The sequence below is a fragment of the Homalodisca vitripennis genome, chromosome 2, assembly GCF_021130785.1.
Source record: "Homalodisca vitripennis isolate AUS2020 chromosome 2, UT_GWSS_2.1, whole genome shotgun sequence".
NCBI lineage: Eukaryota > Metazoa > Arthropoda > Insecta > Hemiptera > Cicadellidae > Homalodisca > Homalodisca vitripennis.
In genome coordinates, this window is record NC_060208.1 from 11,671,569 (window position 1) to 11,692,521 (window position 20,953).

General features: G+C 35.3%; 1 protein-coding gene across 1 annotated transcript in view; it reads right to left on the minus strand.

Moving 5' to 3' along the window:
• The window catches only part of LOC124355534, a 248,782-nt gene that overhangs the window by 53,156 nt on the left and 174,673 nt on the right, over positions 1 to 20,953 (minus strand). The window contains exon 10 of the mRNA XM_046806698.1: positions 17,963 to 18,121. Within this exon, the coding sequence (XP_046662654.1) occupies positions 17,963 to 18,121 (159 nt within the window). The remainder of the gene's footprint in view (positions 1 to 17,962; positions 18,122 to 20,953) is intronic.

Consider the following 20,953-nt stretch of genomic DNA (forward strand, 5'->3'; position numbering starts at 1 on the left):
TCTGGTATGAAGTTTATTTTTGATCAATATCACTCATAAACTAAATATTTGTAAACTTTCATCCGGATGCTCTTTATTACAAGTTTATTATTGACGATAGATGGTCTATAAGAATAATTTAGAACATTTATTTGTTATAGGTAATATAACAAACCCAGAACACTATGCTCCGAGTTTTGGAATCTATAATCTTTGTCAGGTGTTGAACAACCTTAAGGCACTTGAAAAAGAGAACAGATTCCAATCCTCGAAACGTTGTGTTCCCTTTTAACATTTACGATTGCAGACATCCGAAACCCGGCTATCCGCTACATGTATATGTATTCTGGTTGATACTCGCTATTGATGTAACTTTCAAGTGTATAAATGTAGTTGTAATAAGCTGTGACAGCGATAGAATGGAATAAGGCAGAGTGCCTGATGGAGCAGACTAAATGACGTAATCTCGAGATCACTTAATCAACTTCACTTGTTAGTACTCGAAATGGAGCAAACTAAGAAGACAGGCCATTTGTAAGTCCACCAGTGAAAATACTCTTACTTGTCGTTTACAGTGTATTTTATATGATGCATTGGAGCACTACGATAAATTGTAATTCTGTTTAAGGTATCATCGTAGCACCATAAAATAGGAGCATTTCACTATTTACGAATCACGTAAAATTTCATAAAACATCATCATAGCCAAAAATATTTTCGGCAAATGCTTTAATTAATTTTTATTGTCGTGATAACGGGTAAAAGATAAAGGAAAATGATTCACAATAACGTGGTCAACTTAATAGAATAGTATACACTAACGTATTTACATTGAAAAGTGCTTCCGGTACAAAATGGGAAGATCAAAATGGACAGACATATCCATTGCGGTACGCCACATTGAAGTATTTATTACCCAGGAATGATGATCCTATAAACACATTTCCAGAATATGGAAACATACTCGTACATGTATTTAGACGTACCTTATATAAACGGTATGTTCAAGTGAAGTTATAATCCCATCTTATCACGTGTTTCCATAATTGTGTTAGCGAGATAAAGCGATTGTGTTCCCATCAAGGGTTGTATGAGGCGGCCGATGTGGGAGAGCGGTGAAAGCTGAGATAATAGAGTTTCCATCGTATATTCTGTGTTCTTGAAAACACGCGCCAGCCGGGAGCACTTGTTACATAGAACTTTATATAGTTTTATAAATATCAAATGGAACAATTTCTGTTTTTCAGTAACGTAATGGTTATAGTTTAATTTTAATGATTTAAAAGAGGACAAATATAAGTTAAATAATTAACCATTGTAATCGTAGTCTTCTTTATTATTAGCCCCGTGAAGAAGGCTTTTTTTTTTGCCAAAATAGTTAAGTATTATATGTCGCTGAACTAATACCATGAGACCAATTCCTTATTATCGCTTTCTCCTTCGCAAACATCTATCACCTTTCCTGTTTTAATATTAAAGAATAACCCTCCCCTGAACCAATAATTGAGTGTCCCGGCTTCCTTTAGAACCATTCCTTAAATTCCACTCTTTCCTGGACCTAACCTAAAGGATAACCCTCCCCTGAACCAACACTTAAGTGTCCTGCTCCCCCACGAACCATTCCTTAAATACCACTCTTTACTGGACCTAACCTAAAGGATAACCCTCCCCTGAACCAATAGTTAAGTGTCCTGCTCCCTCACGAACCATTCCTTAAATATAATTTATTAAATAGCCTTCTTTGTTAAAAACCCCGTGACGAAGGATTTTTGTCAAAACAGTTACGTATTATATATCTATGGACTAATATCACCAGACCAAGTCCTAATTGTCACTCTCTCCTTCACGAACACCTATCACTCTTTCCTGTTTCAATATTAAAGAATAACCCTCCCTAAACCAGCAATTAAGTGTTCTGCTCCCCCACGAACCATTCCTTAAATATACCACTCTTTCCCAAGACCAATCTTAAAAGATAAACCTCCTCTGAACCAACAAATGTCTTGAACAATCCGTAATCACCCTTTCCTGACTCTCCATTAAAGTAGTAAATCCATGCATAACTACTCTAACATACCCAACATAATGACAAAATAACGGCAAGTCACGTAGAGTTAGAAGGTTCTATAAAACCTCTATTGGGTACTTATTTATATATGATCTACACAAGTCTGTTAAAATAGTTTTCGCGCAATTCTGAAGTGAAAGCCCCAAAAGATTGAGTGAAAGCTTTGTAGTTAGTACGCGGAACCGGTCCCATAAACATGTTATCATTTATGATGACGAAAGCACCCTTCTCGTTACTTGCTGAGCTGAGCTTTAGCGAAGCTTATTACTCGATAGGCTGGAAACATTTCATTTCTGTCTGTCCGTCGTCTTCACCTATAATTCCCTTACCTCTCAACGTTGTACTCTCTCGTATTATCTCTTAGATACCTCATTACTATCTAGAGGGTTTATAAACGGACTTTGATGGCTAGCGAAGAAGCCACAATATCTAAGTGCGGTTATCGAGTAAAGGAATCCGACATTCCGGTCAGTATTGGGTATATGATGGAATGCCAGGCGGCCTCAACTACTCCCTTTCTTCTCTCTCTTGGCGTATCTCTTACATACAGTACTGTCTAGAGGATTTCTAAATGAACATTGATTGCTAGCGAAGAAGCCACGATACCTTCAATCACCACTGGATTTAAGTAACACTTACTCTTTGTTGTCTGTTAACAATTATTTAAATGCCAAAGAATTCGTAATAGTAAAAAAATTACTAATACAATGGAAACCGTAAGCTCTATTTTCCTGAAGTTAAGCTTATGATTAAGATGAGGGGCTTTTCTTATTTATGCCCCAAATTGTTCTATGACCTCCGCTTGCAAGCTAAAAGAGTAGCTTCATGCGAGAACGTCTTAAGGTTAATGTAATTAATAACTACTTTTTTCTCTTTGTAATAAAAATGACTATATCTTTTAAGTTAACTTTGATTTTATCTATATATGTTTATTTTTATGTCCTGGACAGTAGTTGATTTGAAAAGGAATTGCAAGGTTGAAATACGCTGGATAAATAAAGCCATTTTTATTTATTTATATGAAAGAGCAGTGGACCTAATACTGAACCTTGAGGATCGCTTGGTGCCAATGTTTCCACTGGCATAGGTAATTTGTTTTAATCTTAGTCAAAGCAACACCTACAGTCACACCAAGAATTGTTTAATATAACATTAAAAAATATAAATATTAGTGCACAATAAACTGATATAACGTCACTTTAGCGGGCCCTAAATCAATACACAGAGGATGGGCCATGAGGGCTTCATTACGTAACATAACACAAAGACGGAAGAGAATATTGAAGTTGTTCTTAGAACATGGGGTTACATTGTGAGGTCATTTGCGTGAAACAATATGTGTAACAATAGCAGCTAATTTGTTAAACAAAGCCCAGCTCGCTGCTCTTGGTGAAGCGCCCGGCGTCACTTCAACCACAGACACTGACGTAGTAGCCTCACTGACGTGCGAATGTCGTAAAAACTACACTCATCGAATATTTTTCAAAAATGCACACTTTTGTTGAGTAATTTTAATAGTAACCGTATCTGTTATCGCTGGTAAACAAAAAAATGTAGAAATTATTAGTTAAATCGTTCAATTTAAAGACACTTTTTTCAGGCGTGGAATTATAAGTACAGTGTAAATCTTTTGACAAATTCATAATCACTAAACAAATAATACATTAATCGTGTCTCTATTCATAAAAACATGCAGTAATCCACACACGAATACTAAAAACTAAATATTCCACAAAAATATATCCCAAACGAATGTACAAATACAATATAATTTTTAAATACTTCTAGTGTAAGTTGAAAACAAGCAATAACATAGAGTGTAATTTTCTTAATACAATTTGAAAATTGGCTTGTGAGTTAAATCAATACCATGTTTTATTTTCATAAATAGAACAAACGTCATAACTTTAAACGTAAATGCGCGTCTAGACAACTACGAAATTATAGAGGACGAAATGACGGAGGATCCTTGGATTCCTGAGAAAGTTGAGAGGCGACCAAGTTCCTTCTCATCACCGACCTTCTAGTGCAAGTTGAATAACGAGAAATAACGGATTATATAGTTCTTTAGTAAAATTTGAAAATTGACTTGTCAATTTCACCAACCAAACTAATGTCGTAATGATCATTGTATGTCAATGCGCGTTTGGACGAGATATGGGACGAAATTGCTGAGAATCCTTGGATTCCTGGGAAAGTTGAGACGTGACCAAGTTCCTTCTCTTCACCGACAAAACTAACGTCATAATGATCATAGTTTGTCAATGCGCGTTTCAACGAGATATGGGACGAAATTGCTGAGAATCCTTGGATTCCTGGGAAAGTTGAGACGCGACCAAGTTCCTTCTCTTCACCGGTTAAACTAACGTCATAATGATCATAGTTTGTCAATACGCGTTTCAACGAGATATAGAACGAAATTGCTGAGAATCCTTGGATTCCTGGGAAAGTTGAGACGTGACCAAGTTCCTTCTCTTTGCCGACCTTTTTCTTAACACGAAATCGAAGACGCTATGGAAAAAGATTGTTAAAGAAATAGGATAATAAATACAGAGCGTACAGAAGTTAAACTAATGATGATGTCCTTACGGTAATAGGTTGCATGTTTTTCAGGTTTAGTCTATAGCATATTCCAATTTAAACGTTATCTTCTTATTTTTACCTAAAGTTATAGTAGAGAAATAAAAGAAATAATGGGTTTTGTTTGAATACTACAAGTTTTCTTTGTAGCGTAATAGAGTTTTTGCGTATTAAGTACAATCTCCCTTCACAGATTTAGACAATATGAAAGGGAAAAATATTTTGCAATTGTTCCAGCAGTATTGTAGAGCAGATGAACCCCAAGTAACGTGTTTGACGTGTCAACAATACCACCTGTGAATTTGACACTAAAATATAGCTCGTATTTATCATACTAAAAAAATTGTATGTGTATAATATTTGATGTTAAATGCAATACCTACTTACATACATAAATGCAATCTTAAAATACAAAATTTATTGTTAAACGTTATGAAAAACTCATACAACATGACATAATTCGCTTTCAAAATTTCAGTTGACTTATCCTAAAAATATACTTTTTTTATTTATACTTCTCTGGAAAGTCGCATGGAGATTTATTTATTTTCAAATAATTTGAAAAATCTAATCTAACTCAAATAAGCAGGTTGATTACAACTATTATTATATTATGTTTTGATGAAATAATATATTAATTTATATCCTCAAGAGAGATCTAAATTGTTAAATTAAGTTGTTTGCTGATGTTTTTTATGTGTTAAAATATAATAAGGAACCTCCAAACAGGCTTAGCCTTGGAGGCCCTATATTTTCTCATTTATTGTAAAGTATAGCCCTAAGCGCATTTAGATGTAGGTTATATTTTAACTATAAATTTAGTTTATAGGTATTTTGAAGAAGTAATTTTTTATTTCCCGTCTTTTGTAATGGTGCAGTCAGACCTGGCAAGATTTAGGAAATTATAACTCCATTATATTAATTTACCGTTATGTATTGATGTATGTATGTAGCCTGTAAGAAAATGAGAAAATAAATCATTCTTTATTATTCTTTATAGATTTTCTCAGGTTCCGATTATAGATTGGTGCATTAACATAATTTAATTGAAAATACTCTCTGTTGGCTTTAATTTTGTTCTAAAACTCAAGATCAGTGTTCTATAAAGTTTTGAAAACACTAACTTTATCTATAGTTTAGAAATTGTGACTAAAATTGAATTTGGATTTCTGAAAATGAGAGAAGTTCTGTAGGAAATGTTAAGAAACATTATCATTTAAGAAATAATAATCTGTAAGACAACTGTCTTAAAATTATTGGGGGGGGGGGGGGGGAACACAAAACAACTGAATTGTAACCGCAAGTCCAACAAAAGTTAGTTAATAAATTCAATTATCAAGTTGTTCGCTTTCGGAAAAGGCCAAACTTGGGAAGTTCCGTATGTTAGCTACAGCGATTAAATGTATTGGGGTAGTTTCTGTAACCTAGAAACTGTTTGGGACGAGGTTTGAGAAACAACGGTTGTAAACAGCATAATAAATAACAATTCTGCTGCTCGAAAATAAACTTTAAGTTAAAAACGCTGTATGTACCTTTTAATTTTCCAAACAACTCCATAGATATCCGAGCTTAATATCATACATTTATTTGATATTATACATGGTGTGAATTAAGTCCTGATACGCCTGGATATATTCCAAACGGATTGAGATATCAATGTACAACCTTTATCATACTTATTAAATTACTTTTTTTTAGATATTTTTAGGATAAAAAAATGTAAAGGGGCGATAGAAAGCGGTAAATTTCAAATTTCAAACCCTATCTTGTGACATGTCGTATTAAAGGTTTATTAAATAGCAACTCAATGACACTAAGAGAAAACTAAGCCTAAGTAGATGGCATTGCCGGGGAATGCCGACAGCCGAGCGGTCTAAGACGTTGGACTTCGAGTCTGAGTTAGAGATAGCGCAGGTTCGAATCCTGTCTGAGACCGTTGCACTTTTTTCAGTACCATCGACCTTGTACTGTATCGACTCTCCCTCTTATTCTGCTTGATTAGATCCTCGCACAGGCCAGTGGCCCATGAGGACGGACAGAGTAAGGCTTAAAAGGAGTTCGGCTTCTCCTCTAAAAAAAAAGCATGTAAGGAATATTTGTTCATGTCTTTGTGTTTCCATTGAATAGACCTTTAAAACTAAATGTCACAAGATACGGGTTACAATTTGAAAAATTCAAATTTACCCCCTTTATCCCCCCCCCTTTATTACTGATCTTTGCTAATCTTTTATTAGTCTATTATATCTTTAATTAGTTTTACAGCAATTCTATTTATTGTAACTAAGCAACAATAAAATATTAATTAGCAGTGCGATACATTACACAAGACTCATTCCCAACACATAAGTTTTTACTTAGTTTGGGAATTAATTTCAAGTTTTATTTTATAAAGTTTTACAGCAACCTAACCAGTTATTGTAGTATATTTTATTTCACCAGGAAACGCATGTAAACTAGATGTAAATGCTTTTTGATTTGATGGAAGAAATAAATACTTTTTGACTTTATCAACTATTTTTACGCCATAAAAACATAAGTTTCGCTTTATTTCCATCCTTTCATGGAAAATCGGGCAAAATCTTTCACAATCCGTAGCTCACCAACAAAGCGTTTCTGGACATGTGTTTATATATTGTTGTAATTATTTTTATGAGAGAAAACCACCTGAGAAGTTTTTTGGTTTCCTCGTGGGCACCCTGTATATTAATGCCGTTTCATGGTCTCTAGAAGCGGGACTCCTCCCCAGTTAGTATTCAAAATCTAGAACTCACCAGTTTTGTATTAATATTAAACTAAATTTTCATATTACATATTTCCACCCCCCCCCACATCTTGTACACAGTCCTCTGCCTGAAGTAACAATGGTTTGCTCACAATTTCTTAAACTTAAGTTCCAGATTATGTGTGAACCTCAAATGTTGTCGATACATTCGATTATGGCGTGATCATGATCAGAACATTGTGTCTGGATTTGTAAACGTGTGCTATATACATAACTAAGGCAAACGCTGAGAATGCACATTCTGTCCAGTTACTGTGTCAGAGTGGTCTGAATGTGTCTCGCATACTAACTGGTAAACAATAAGAGATGACATGGCAAAACCAGCTATTGGTATTCCCAGGACTTCCTAATGGACTTCGGTCAGACAAAATCAAACATAATAAATACAATGTTAATCATGGTTGTTGATGTTCTTGTATTAACTTGCTTTATGATTTTGTGTCCTAATTTCTCAAAATAACTAGTTTTATCTTCCTTACAATAACTTTAAATGTAATTTAAATTGTGGGGGTTTTATAAAGCCTTCAAACTTTAATTGGCCACCAAATTTGATAGAGTAACATTAGAGACATCTACATTGCGCCACCATTCTTCTTTTTATAATACCTTTAAAATGAGGTGTCATTTGCTAGGGGTGCCTATTTAACAATTTTGACATACTCTAAAAGTACACAATTTTGGGAGGGGAGGGGGAGTCAAAAATTATCATACGTCCTCAGTTGGTCATATAAACTGCTCCTAAAGTAAATCACTCCATCTCTATTCATAAAAAGGTTAATAGGTAGTGGGGATAGGACTTGTAAGACACCCGTTACCTAAAATGGAAAGGATAATATGCACTCATAATAATTTTTATCCTTTATGCTTTACGTATTGCCGTAAGTAATGATGATATTACTTGTAAAACAAAGGTACATTTAGACCAAGTATTTAAATCATAGCAGAATCATTTACAATAATTATTGCTCTTCTTATGTGATATAAAAGTATTTAAAACAATTATCCAAACAAAGTAAGTCTCCACTGCTGGAAATAAATATAATAAAGTAATAATTTACTCAAAATTTGGCAAATATGCACACATGAATAAATCTTAATGGAAAATAAAACGAACAAATTGTTAACCCTTATAATTTGCAGAGAGAAGTTTCTTCAAACCTTCACACAAGATGAAGTTCACAGACATCAAAAATTCGTTTATAGAAGGAGGCACTCTTACAGAAACGAATACTGAAAGAGAGATTTCAATAAAGAGTTTGGTTTGTATTCAATATACATGCGCAATGTCTAACAGAATGCTTTCTTCTTTCACAGGGAATTGAGAGTTCTTCCAGTTTTTCTTTGCTCTTATAAGATTCCAAAATGTATATCGAATCATCTACGTATATATTTCTTTATATCATGTCTGCTCTTAATGGCATGTCATACTTTCAATCAAACTTCCTTATTCTTGATATTTTCAGGGTAAACTTATATGATTGTTCCACAAAGATTTTCAGATCAGCAAAGTCTTAGATCTGTTTTCTTGAGAGATAAAATGGCGGACCTTGTGCCGTCCATGACGCTAACTGGTGTTATTGTTCGTCACGAAGAAGAAAGTGAGCCTTGCATTATCTATCTGTAACTAAAGGTCCTGCCGATTGAGGGGACTTACCCCGTGAGATACCACGCTTTATTTGTGATGTTTTTTATTTGCGGAATCTAAGCTCCATAATGACGACTCTCGCGTCTTTCCCATCTGTGTTTTCTCTTAATGAACATATAAATAATATTATCTGCCACCGTAAGCTTTATATAGATGTTACAGAATATAGGAACCTACCTTAAGTTCTCTCTTTAAGAAAAAAGAAATTCTATTTGGTTATTTGCAGATTACAGTGAAAAATCCTTTTAGTGACTTTAGCGCTTCCTTGGGGGTTTAAGGCTTTAAAATCATGCTATTTTTTGTCCTTTGTGAAAACTGAACTACGTAGGTATAATGAAATAGAAAATGTTTTCCTTTGGTTAAATAACTATTAACCCAAATATTTAAATATCATTAAAAATATTGAAACAGCTACATGTATCAGAAACAATTTGAGTTTATAGCAGCCTTTATTTGGGCTTATAGCTATATAGCAGCCTTTATTTGGGCTTATAGCTATATATCAGCCTTTATTTGGGCTTATAGCTATATATCAGCCTTTATTTGGGCTTATAGCTATATATCAGCCTTTATTTGGGCTTATAGCTATATAGCAGCCTTTATTTGGGCTTATAGCTATATATCAGCCTTTATTTGGGCTTATAGCTATATAGCACCTCTCGTTTGGATTTATATCTATATAGCGGCCTTTATTTGGGCTTATAGCTATATAGCAGCCTTTATTTGGGCTTATAGCTATATAGCAGCCTTTATTTGGGCTTATAGCTATATATCAGCCTTTATTTGGCCTTATAGCTATATAGCACCTCTCGTTTGGATTTATATCTATATAGCGGCCTTTATTTGTGCTTATAGCTATATAGCACCTCTCGTTTGGATTTATATCTATATAGCGGCCTTTATTTGGGCTTATAGCTATATAGCACCTCTCGTTTGGGGTCATAGCTATATATCAGCCTTTATTTGGGCTTATAGCTTTATAGCACCTCTCGTTTGGATTTATATCTATATAGCGGCCTCTATTTGGGCTTATAGCTATATATCAGCCTCTATTTGAACTTATATAACTATATAGCAGCCCTTATTGGGATTTATAGCTATATTAGCACCTCTCCGTTTGGGATTTATAGCTATATATAGCAGCTCTAATGTGGGTATAGCTATATAGCAGCCTCTATTTGGGCTTATATAACTATATAGCAGCCCTTATTGGGATTTATAGCTATATAGCAGCTCTCATTTGGGGTCATAGCTATATATCAGCCTTTATTTGGGCTTATAGCTATATAGCACCTCTCGTTTGGATTTTATCTATATAGCGGCCTCTATTTGGGCTTATAGCTATATATCAGAATCTATTTGGACTTACTATATAACTATATAGCAGCCTTTATTGGGATTTATAGCAATATATCCGCCCTTATTGGGATTTATAGCTATATAGCAGCTCTCATTTGAGGGCCATAGCTATATAGCAGCCTCTATTTGGACTTATATAACTATATAGAAGCCCTTATTGGGATTTATAGCTATATAGCAGCTCTTATTTGGGGTCATAGCTATATAGCAGCCCTCAGTTAGGTTTATACCTATATATCAGCCCTTATTTTGGTTTATAGCAATATAGCAACCTTGATTTGGGTTTATAGTTATAGGAGCCCTTATATGGGTTTCTAGCTATATAACAGTCCTTATTTGGGTTTATAGGTAAATTGGAGCTCCACATTTATAGCAATTACTTGGTTTATGAGTTGCGGGAAAATGGACTGAATGTATTTCACTAAGGAGCTCTTCATACATGACCACGTATAAAACAACACCAAAAAATGTACATAAAATAAAAAAAATATATTGCTTTGCATCAATTTTAACTAATTTTGTTTTGATTATTCTGAAAAACGGAAATTTGAAAAGTTAAAAAAAATAAAAAATAACTATTAACAATTAGTTAATTGTAAACTGCATGGCATTATAACTTATTAGTCTAGTAAAGAGAAAATCACAATAATACAGTAATGACAAGAAAACAATTACAATAAAAATATTTGCTTACAGTAAACGTCCTTTAAACACAATAAAGCTTTCAAAGAATGACTTCCTAGTAATACAGAATATAATAACGTTAAGAGGTTGCTGTCGAATGAACACAGAACGCCCAGACTTGAAATAGTAACAGAAATATTCCCAGAAGAAAGCTTTGGGATCGAGTAGCTGTAACGGATTATTGTTGGCTTTGTAACAAAATCTCAAAGACATTTCCTTCAAGCTCATGAATATTTCTTTTGATGTTATTCGCTTTGATAAGTACCATATTTGGTGGCGCTGAAAGTATGGGAGATTTCTTTATAATGTTTTATTGTTTTTAAATTCAATAGAATAAATAATATTGGTTTTTTTGCTCTATGCCTGTATAAATTACTTAATTGGATTTTAGCATATGTTTGGATTTTCATTATTTATTGTCTGAGCGTTTGCGAAACTAGTCCAGACACTCTCTGATAAATGAAATTCGGTTTTTGTGTGTCTTCGCGTGCGATAAGTGTCGGAAGAATTACTCAGAGAGTTAAATACATCCTTAGTACGTTTATGTTCCTATTGAAAATGGTAAACATCCTTTCAATGGGAGTTTTGATCTCTGTATTTAAAAAAGTAACTCTGGTTATATTAGTATACAGACTAAAATGATTTGTAAACAGAGTTGTTGGCAGGTTAATAATGTGAGATGTTCCAGTAAATTGTCTACACATGTGATGAAATTCCTGTGTTGAATGGTATCATAGAAGGTGTGAAATATTAATATGTAATTTTCTAGGGGTTGTATTGGATTATGGATAACTGATGAAAGAAATGAATAGAAGGAGCATAGTTCACAGTATGGTGGCCTAACAGCCTAACAGTTTCTATTAAATCAATTTCTGTTTTTTTTTTCTACGTACAATATCTATTTAAATCTAAACTTACGAAGACCTTGAGTCTTGATATTTGAACTTATTATATATATATATATATATATATATATATATATATATATATATATATAAGTTAATCACATGTTCTAAAATTCCTGTTTATTTATTTATGTATTTTTATTTATTTACTTTTGTAAATTTTGTTTGCTGTGTTGTTATTTTTTATTACACCTTTTTGAAAACGGCAAAGCCAAAATATTAAAGGAAATTTATATCAAGAAGTCTAATAATTGTTGTTATATATATTCATTGGAATCTTGACCTTTAAACTGGATGAAAATGCAATAATTTGCAATTTACTGTCTTACATATTAAATGCTCGTGTATACTTATAGCATAGAACCCTTACAACAGAGGAGTCACCCGTTGCTACCTAAGAATCAATTAATGTTTGTCACTGGATAATTAGGTTTTACTTAATTTATGGTTTTGTAGACGTAATCAATATTGTTCATGTTTATTATTTGTGTACATAAAATGTACAGGTAAATCTACACAATCTACAATCTATTCAGTTATGCCCTTAAACCATATCCATATAGCAGCTATGGTGGGAACTTCAGGAACAAAGTCTACATCAGCAAAAGATATCAGATGATGCATGTGAGAGGAAGGTGAACTTATCCATATATGTATTTTAAATACGATGTTTAATTGGTTGAGATTATAACGCATATGTTCCGCTAGTTAACTGATCGCAAAAGTAGGTTTTTGTCTTTATGTGTAACCGTCAGTATATTCGTCACACGGCGTCGAAACATTGCCTGTTAAATTAACTTATTTAAGTATTTCTGCCTCAGTTTGCAGATAGTCAGCAGTCGCTGTGTATGCGAGTTGAAGGGACGAAGTTTTCTCGCCATTGGTTGAAGCTGAATAAATTACCGACCAGTAACACTTCTGTATCAGTGTCTGCTGCCAGATTTTACACAATTTCACATTCTCTTATTGTGGTGACTGTGTTTGCTACTTATTTCTAAAGTTTCTCTTCTTACTCTCTTTAATAGTAGGGACCTTTCACAAGTTTTTCAATTTTGTCTAATTTGATTTCATATTTGGTCTTGAACTGTGATCTGCTATAGCCGATGTGTCTTAACATTTAGTTGCCTAACGTGTTCACTCACTCGATGAATATTAGACTTGATGTCTCCCAATGTAGACTGAGGCTCAGCTAAATGGAATGGTTTATCTTATCCTTAACAAGTTCCAAATATTTGTTCAATTGTTGAGCTAGCTTCAATACATTTTTGATATTGTATCTTCCTATATTATTGGTCGTCCCTTGAGTAGCAGAAATATTGGTTAGTTTTGTACGTTCTTCTTTGTGACACTGATCTGAAAATAGCACAAATTTGCCTGTGAAGTAAAGTAAAGATATCTTATTTTACCAGGCGAAGTTAGGGTTAAAAAGCCCTCTCTTACGCTTAAACTGGAGACCAAGAGCTTGAAGGTGACTTCCAAACCTTCACCAATGGCCGGGCAGGCGGGCTGCTTGCAAGGACAAGATCGCTCAGCGGCCACTCATCCAAGCAGCAGCCACGCTCGACGTTGTTTGATCCGGTTATCTTGCGATAACCGCTGTACCCTCTACACTACGCCATTGTCCCACACACTCACACTGCATATCACCTCCAGCTAAGCAGTGACAGCTGTTGGCACGGTGTCTAACATTGTAATATAGAAATAAACTTGCCTAATTGTTTAACTAAATTGTTTACACAGTCGATATACACTAGGATGACACAGCGATGCCCGCCTGGTTGTCAGTGTCAACAATAAACTAAATTAAAGTTGTACGCGTTCGATCACACACGGCTGGGTAAGCCAATTAAAACGGGCACAAAACCTCTACTCGTGTGGAACCCACGGGTGAGTGGCATTTCTCATTAGAATGCCTGCGGCCAGTTGCAGCCCTGTATGGCCAGTTTATTGGACATCCAATTGTTCGTTAATTCCCACAAAAAGAGCAATTGTGGTGGCTTCATAGTAACACTCAACCCTGCGTAAGTGAAGTGTGAAATGGTTTTAGGCTCGAGAACACATGATTTATGACACAAAGTAACAAAGACTGTTTTGTAGAGATTTGTAACTGCAATACTTTTAACCAGATATCTGCCATTTGTGTATTCAATAATGTATATCCTAAGAATCGCTTTGATTGAGTGTACAGTACTTTATCCATATAAAACGTATAAGTTTTAAAAGTACATTTACAGCGCCAATTAAATATCGTTCTCTAGCTAACGTACTGGACGTGGATAATCTTAACACCTTCCGGAGAAAAAGAGCAAAAATCGCATCTCATAGTGGAGGATTTTTCTATAAAATTGTTAAAGGTTTAAACAGAGGCCTCGGTAAGGGAATAGAGTTCTACGAAGTGTGGGATCATCTCTAGGTGAATCATGAATTTTTGCGATTTGCAATGGAATATCACAGACGTCACCACACTTATTGGCTGTGGAACAGGAGAAACAGCCTCCATACTCCGTGTTCCTTCGATTACTTCAGACTATCAGTTTTAATTTAAAAGACCATAGTTGTCAGTTAAACTGTGTTTTTCTATGTTAATAAAAAACAGGCTCAAACAAGCACAGTCAAAAAAATGACTGAAGGGTGTTTAAGGATTGAGAGTTTCTCCCACACGTGTTTTTAAGTGACTGCTTTTGAGTGTTTTGAGTGTCCTCTCCTTACAGTCCAGAGTCGCACAACGAATTTAGTTTCTTGTTTGAAGTGGAACATTTTTGACGATGGAAGGATTGTGAAGAAAATAGGATGTTCCGCACATTTTCCATCGTCCAATGAAAAAAAAAAAAAAATAAAATAAAAAAAAAATAAAAATAAAAACAGTACCACTACGTTTCGAGATCTGCAATCTGATCCCTTGTTCAGGTAAATAACTAACCTAATACATAATTACAAACTAGGTTAAAATTAATAAATCGTACCAAAGCGTTGGACACGCCTAAGTCAGGAATTTCGTTTACAGGGAAGTTTTAAGACGAGAAACAAATTAATGATTGACTCATTTGTTACATTATCCGATACACTAATAGTTGTTACCTATCAAACTAAGTCACATAAGTGTATGTTTTGGTCCTATACACACAAGCTGCATACGCACGCTGATAGGTCAGCAGTAGTACACTAGCCAGTAGGTATACAGAGTGTAACAAAAAGGTTGGGCTGGCTATGTATTTTCAGATTTTATGTACAGTTCTATTAAGAAGCTTAAAATGAAGAATAACTAAGAAACCGGGTTGAAACAAACAACTGATAACTCTCAACTATGACATTTTGGCGCTCCCGGCTTGTGCAAGCGCATCTTTAAGTGGTCGTGCTCGCTTATACCTTGCTGGATTCCGTTGAAACTATACCGTTAGAATTGAAATACAGTTCTCCAAATAGTTGGTGTTTAGAACATGTTTTGTAACTATGCTGGTTTTGTTGTTGTTATTTCACTTTAAAATTTTCAACAGACGCCATTTTTTTAATATGAAAGAAAATAACACAGTATGTTATTCTTTTTATTTTCCTCTTACATATTCAAACCTATGTTCCAAATTTGGTTTCTTCAGCTTTACTAGTTTTAGATATAATAATTTGTTAGTAAAAAGTACAAAATGGCGGTTTCAGTACAAAATTACAAAAGGGTTCTTCAGCTTTACTAGTTTAAGATATAATAATTTGTGAATAAAAAGTACAAAATGGCGGCTAGCGGTTAAACGTAGTGGAAATTGGAAAAAAGTTATTAATTTTTAGCTTATAATCACACGTATAATCTGAAAATGCATAACTAGCCCAAACTTTCGTTACACCCTGTATACTGTTTTACAGAAATACGATATAACGTCAATGTTAGCTGGATTAAAAACTCCCCTTTCACTTTCCCTCGTCAAATGTTCTGAGAGATATACTGTGTCTACCCACTTTAAAAACGGCTTGTCGTTTATTTACTGCACTAATGAAAGTACACATTTACAAGGAGCATCCCAATATCTACTAACCTGTTAGATTATTGAACTAAAAATTACCTTCTGACGTTCCTTGATACTGTGAAGTTACGACACGTTTGTTAACACTGCCATTTTCAGGTATCCACGCGTCGTTAATATTATTGACGTTCCAGCGGCATGGATGTACTGTGATGGACTGCCAGATTGATTAAAATGCTAGTAAATGACTTAGTTATAACTTGATGATCGATGTACTATGTTAGCTAACGAGGACAGTCACGTGATAGTTATACTGTAACTTTACACTAATATTTTATGTTTTTTTATTGTTATGCATTTTTGTGTTTCGTCGTTCCTTTCCATGAGTTTTCATTTGATTAAGTTTAAATTATAGCAAATTGTATTACTATTATAAGGAGTCTTACTTAATCACAAATGCTTTGGAAATGTATACACTTGGCAGTTTGAGCAGCCCTTGTTATAAACGCAACATGAAATGCATGGAGAATAATTTTAAAAACAATAAAACCAATTTTGTCCTTAAATTCTTGTATTTTTATCCTTAGGCCAGAAGCATAAATAGCAAATCTCGTCTTATTCCTTTTTCTTTCTACATTATTAGATAGCTTAAGTAAATCTTTCTGTTCAAACGAGGCACTAGGCTAGATAAGATAATCTTGCTATTATATTGAATGAATTTACATAGTAGTTAACATAAATACTAAGTCATTATGTAGGAAAAACGTATGTGAATACCATAAAAATGCATTCTGTAATAATATATCCGCCTCAGAACTAAGAGGCGAGGGGATGCTATGATACGACGAATGTTTATAAACTGACAAGAAATTTTGTAACAAACTGTTTTAATACGAGATTTTTACCGTGTTTCGGCAAAATTTGTTCCTCGGTTGCTGACAGAAGACCAAAAGAACTGTCGACTTGAAATCGCACAGGACAATCTGGATTTGATAAAAAGTGACCCAGGGCTATTTAAAAAAGTTATTACTGGTGATGTGTCATGGGTTTATGGCTACGACCCTGAAACAAAGGCTCAATCTTCACAGTGGAAAACTCGCGAAGAGCAACGGCCGAAAAAAGCAAGACAAAGTCGAAGCAATGTCAAGACAATGCTGAAAGTTTTTTTTTACCAGGACGGCGTTGTTCATCACGAATATGCTCCAAGAGGCCAGACAGTGAATAAGGAGTATTATCTTGAGGTCCTAAGGCGGCTACGAGATGCAGTACGAAGGAAACGACCTGAACTGTGGACAAGCCGTGACTGGATCCTGCACCATGACAACGCGCCAGCTCATTCCCCAAATCTTATTCAGCGTTTTTTGGTCAAACACGACATCAACCAACTACGACAGCCTCCCTACAGTCCTGACATAGCTCCTTGTGACTTCTGGCTATTTCCGAAATTAAAAATTCCTTTGAAAGGAAAAAGATTTGACGATGTTGAACAAATAAAACAAAATGCGACGAAGGACCTGTTAGCCATTCCGCAAAATAAATTTAAGGAGTGTTTCCGGAAGTGGGAAGGAGCGTTGGAATAAGGTAGTGGCTTGTGGAGGGGAGTACTTTGAAGGGGACCAGATTGCCGTTGCCGCCGAGTAACGTCAGTTCATGCCAGACGTCAAGGTCGGATACTTTTTGGACACACCTCGTGTATCAAGAAAGTCAGATTGCTAGGGTTGAGTAGTTACAGTTACTTGGTTTGGCGTTGTGTTGATTCATGACAAAAATGAGAAAAAGATTTGGAACCTATTACAGCTTTGAAGTTTAGAATATCATAAAATCTTAGCATATAAACATGTCGATAGCACTCAATATCGATAAAAGTGCTGAGGTACATTATTGAATAATGAAATACTACATGTATTATTTGCTTTTCCTAGAAACAAAACTTAAGCCGTACTTTCTTAAGGATAATGAATATAATATAATATAATAAATTCCTCTTAACTATGTAAGGGTAGACTCTACCTTAAGCCCCTTGCATATCTGCTGGGCAGTCTGCCAGGTAACCTCCGGGTAGCTAACGAAGAGATAGCAGGAGCTGTTGAACATCTGGAGTCTGTCATCACCACACTCTGCATTAGCTGAGGACATAACACAACGTTTAACAGGATCATGCTGGAAGATCTAGGTGTGGGCGATAGAGAACAGTACGGGTTAGGGGAACTGTCAACAGTCTAGGCGTGAGCAAACGGGCAAGGATCAGGGGAGAACACTATGTGTTAGGGGAATCCTTAACAGTTTAGGGTCGAGGGAACGGAAAAGTATCAGAAGAGAACAGTACGTGTTAGGGAATCCTTTACAATCTAGGAGTGAGTGAACGGAAAAGTATCAGAAAAGAACAGTACGTGTTAGGGAATCCTTAAAAGTCTAGGGGCGAGTGAACGGAAAAGTATCAGGAAAGAACAGTAACGTGTTAGGAAATCCTTAAAAGTCTAGGGGCGGAGGTGAACGGAAAAGTATCAGGAAAGAACAGTACGTGTTAGGGAATCCTTAAAAGTCTAGGGGTGAGTGAAAGGGCAAGTATCAGGAGAGAACAGTATGTGTTAAGGGAATCCTGTACAGTCTCGGCGTGAGCGAACGGGTAAGGATTAAGAACAGTACGTGTTAGGGGAACTGATAACAGTCTAGGCGTGGGCGAACGGGCAAGTATCAGGAGAGAACATACGTGTTAGGGAATCCTTAACAGTTTAGGGGTAGAGTGAACGGAAAAGTATCAGGAAAGAACAGTACGTGTTAGGGGAATCCTTAACAGACTAGGGGTCAGCGAACGGGCAAGTACCAGTAGTGAAGAGTACGTGTTAGGGGAATCCTTATCAGTCTAGTGGCTCAGGGAAGTGGCTGAGTTGTTAATAGTTGCTAAATCTGAAGATGTTGTGTAATAGGGACGTGTTGTTGATATAGGATTCACACGACTTAATGATCTATAAAAACTGTAGTTAGTTTGTAATAAAATACAAGTACTATGCTACAAGGGAATCCTTTATCAGTCTAGGGGTGAGCGAACGGGTAAGGATTAGGGGAACAGTACGTGTTAGGGGAACTGATAACAGTCTAGGCGTGGGCGAACGGGCAAGTATCAGGAGAGAACAGTACGTGTTAGTGGAATCCTTAACAGTTTAGCGGTGAGCGAACGGAAAAGTATCAGGAGAGAACAGTACGTGTTAGGGAATCCTTAACAATCTAGGGAGTGAGCGAACGGAAAAGTATCAGGAGAGAACATTACGTGTTAGTGGAATCCTTAACAGTCTAGGGGTGAGCGAACGGAAAAGTATCAGGATTAGGGGAACAGTACGTGTTAGGGGAATCCTTAACAGTCTAGGCGTGAGCGAACGGGCAAGTATCAGGAGAGAACAGTACGTGTTAGTGGAATCCTTAACAGTCTAGGGGTGAGCGAACGGAAAAGTATCAGGATGGGAGAACAGTACGTGTTAGGGAATCCTTAACAGTCTAGGGGTGAGCGAACGGAAAAGTATCAGGAGAGAACATTACGTGTTAGTGGAATCCTTAACAGTCTAGGGGTGAGCGAACGCGCAAGTATCAGGAGAGAACAGTACGTGTTAGGGAATCCTTATCAGTCTAGGCGTGAGCGAACGGCAAAAGTATCAGGAGAGAACAGTACGTGTTAGGGGAATCCTTAACAGTCTAGGGGTGAGCGAACGGGACTGTTAATAGTTTATTCCAGGTTCATGTTTAGTAAGTTCATCCATAGTCACAGTAATAAATTAAAGATCTGAACTTGTATAATATTAATTGACATGGAAACTAGTAATTAGCGATGGGTGATGGGAGGGAAGTGGCTGAGTTGTTAATAGTTGCTAAATCTGAAGATGTTGTGTAATAGGGACGTGTTGTTGATATAGGATTCACGACTTAATGATCTATAAAAACTGTAGTTAGTTTGTAATAAAATACAAGTACTATGCATTAAACTTTGAACTTATTTTGTTAAATTACCTTACCTAGTAAGTGTTATAGAAACTGAAATATGATGCAGTAGCATTCTTTGTTGTAAGTAATGAAAAAAATACTATGTAACATACATTAAAATATATTACATAAACCTACATAGAAATAAATTGTTTTATAGAAACACAAACCCGATACGTGTACACTACTATCACTACACTAATTAATCTACAAACGCTATTAATATGCACTCGCTAAAATGTTTAGGAACACCTACACATTGCAGACAAAGTTTGTAAAGGCATCTAGATGAGTTAATTATCTAAAAGAACTACTCTATGATTACAGCTACCCGCAGTCAACCAAGCACAGCCGGCGGAGTTACTACAAAGTTAGTACCTACAAAGCAGCACTAGAAGCCTGAAAATCCGGAGTGAGCGTTTAAAATATTTTTTTATTAATAACGGAAGTTTGAATGATTTCAATTCAAGGTCTTGTTTCCTTTTGGTAAAAAATAAAAAGCTACTTCTTCTTAAAAAATATTTACAATTAATTCTTCCATAATATATAGTATTAAGCCAAGATAATACGGTATAAATATAAAACTGCAACTGTCTGTTCGGGGTTAAAATTAACATTCTTAAACTGATAAAGTATAATAGTTTATGTCAAAATATATACAATACTTAACTTTCATCGCAACTTAACTTTCATCGCAATTTAACTTTCAAGTACAGGATATGCGTCCAATTATTAAATATAATTGAGCTACATAAATTACTTAAATTGTTAATTTTCATATGTATATTTTACGGTATAAATGTATTAGCGATAGATACTATTGTACAATAAAAAGGTTTGCGCTCACACTGGAGTAGACGAACTATACCACCAACACTTACCGTCTTGGGCGGTTAGCACTATGCAGCAAAACAGAAACACTTGAAGATACACCGAGCAACATCAACAAGACAACATTCACAACAACAACAACAACAACAGATCCGCTAGCTAGACTAGTTAGCACACACCCCTTGCAATCTTGAGTGG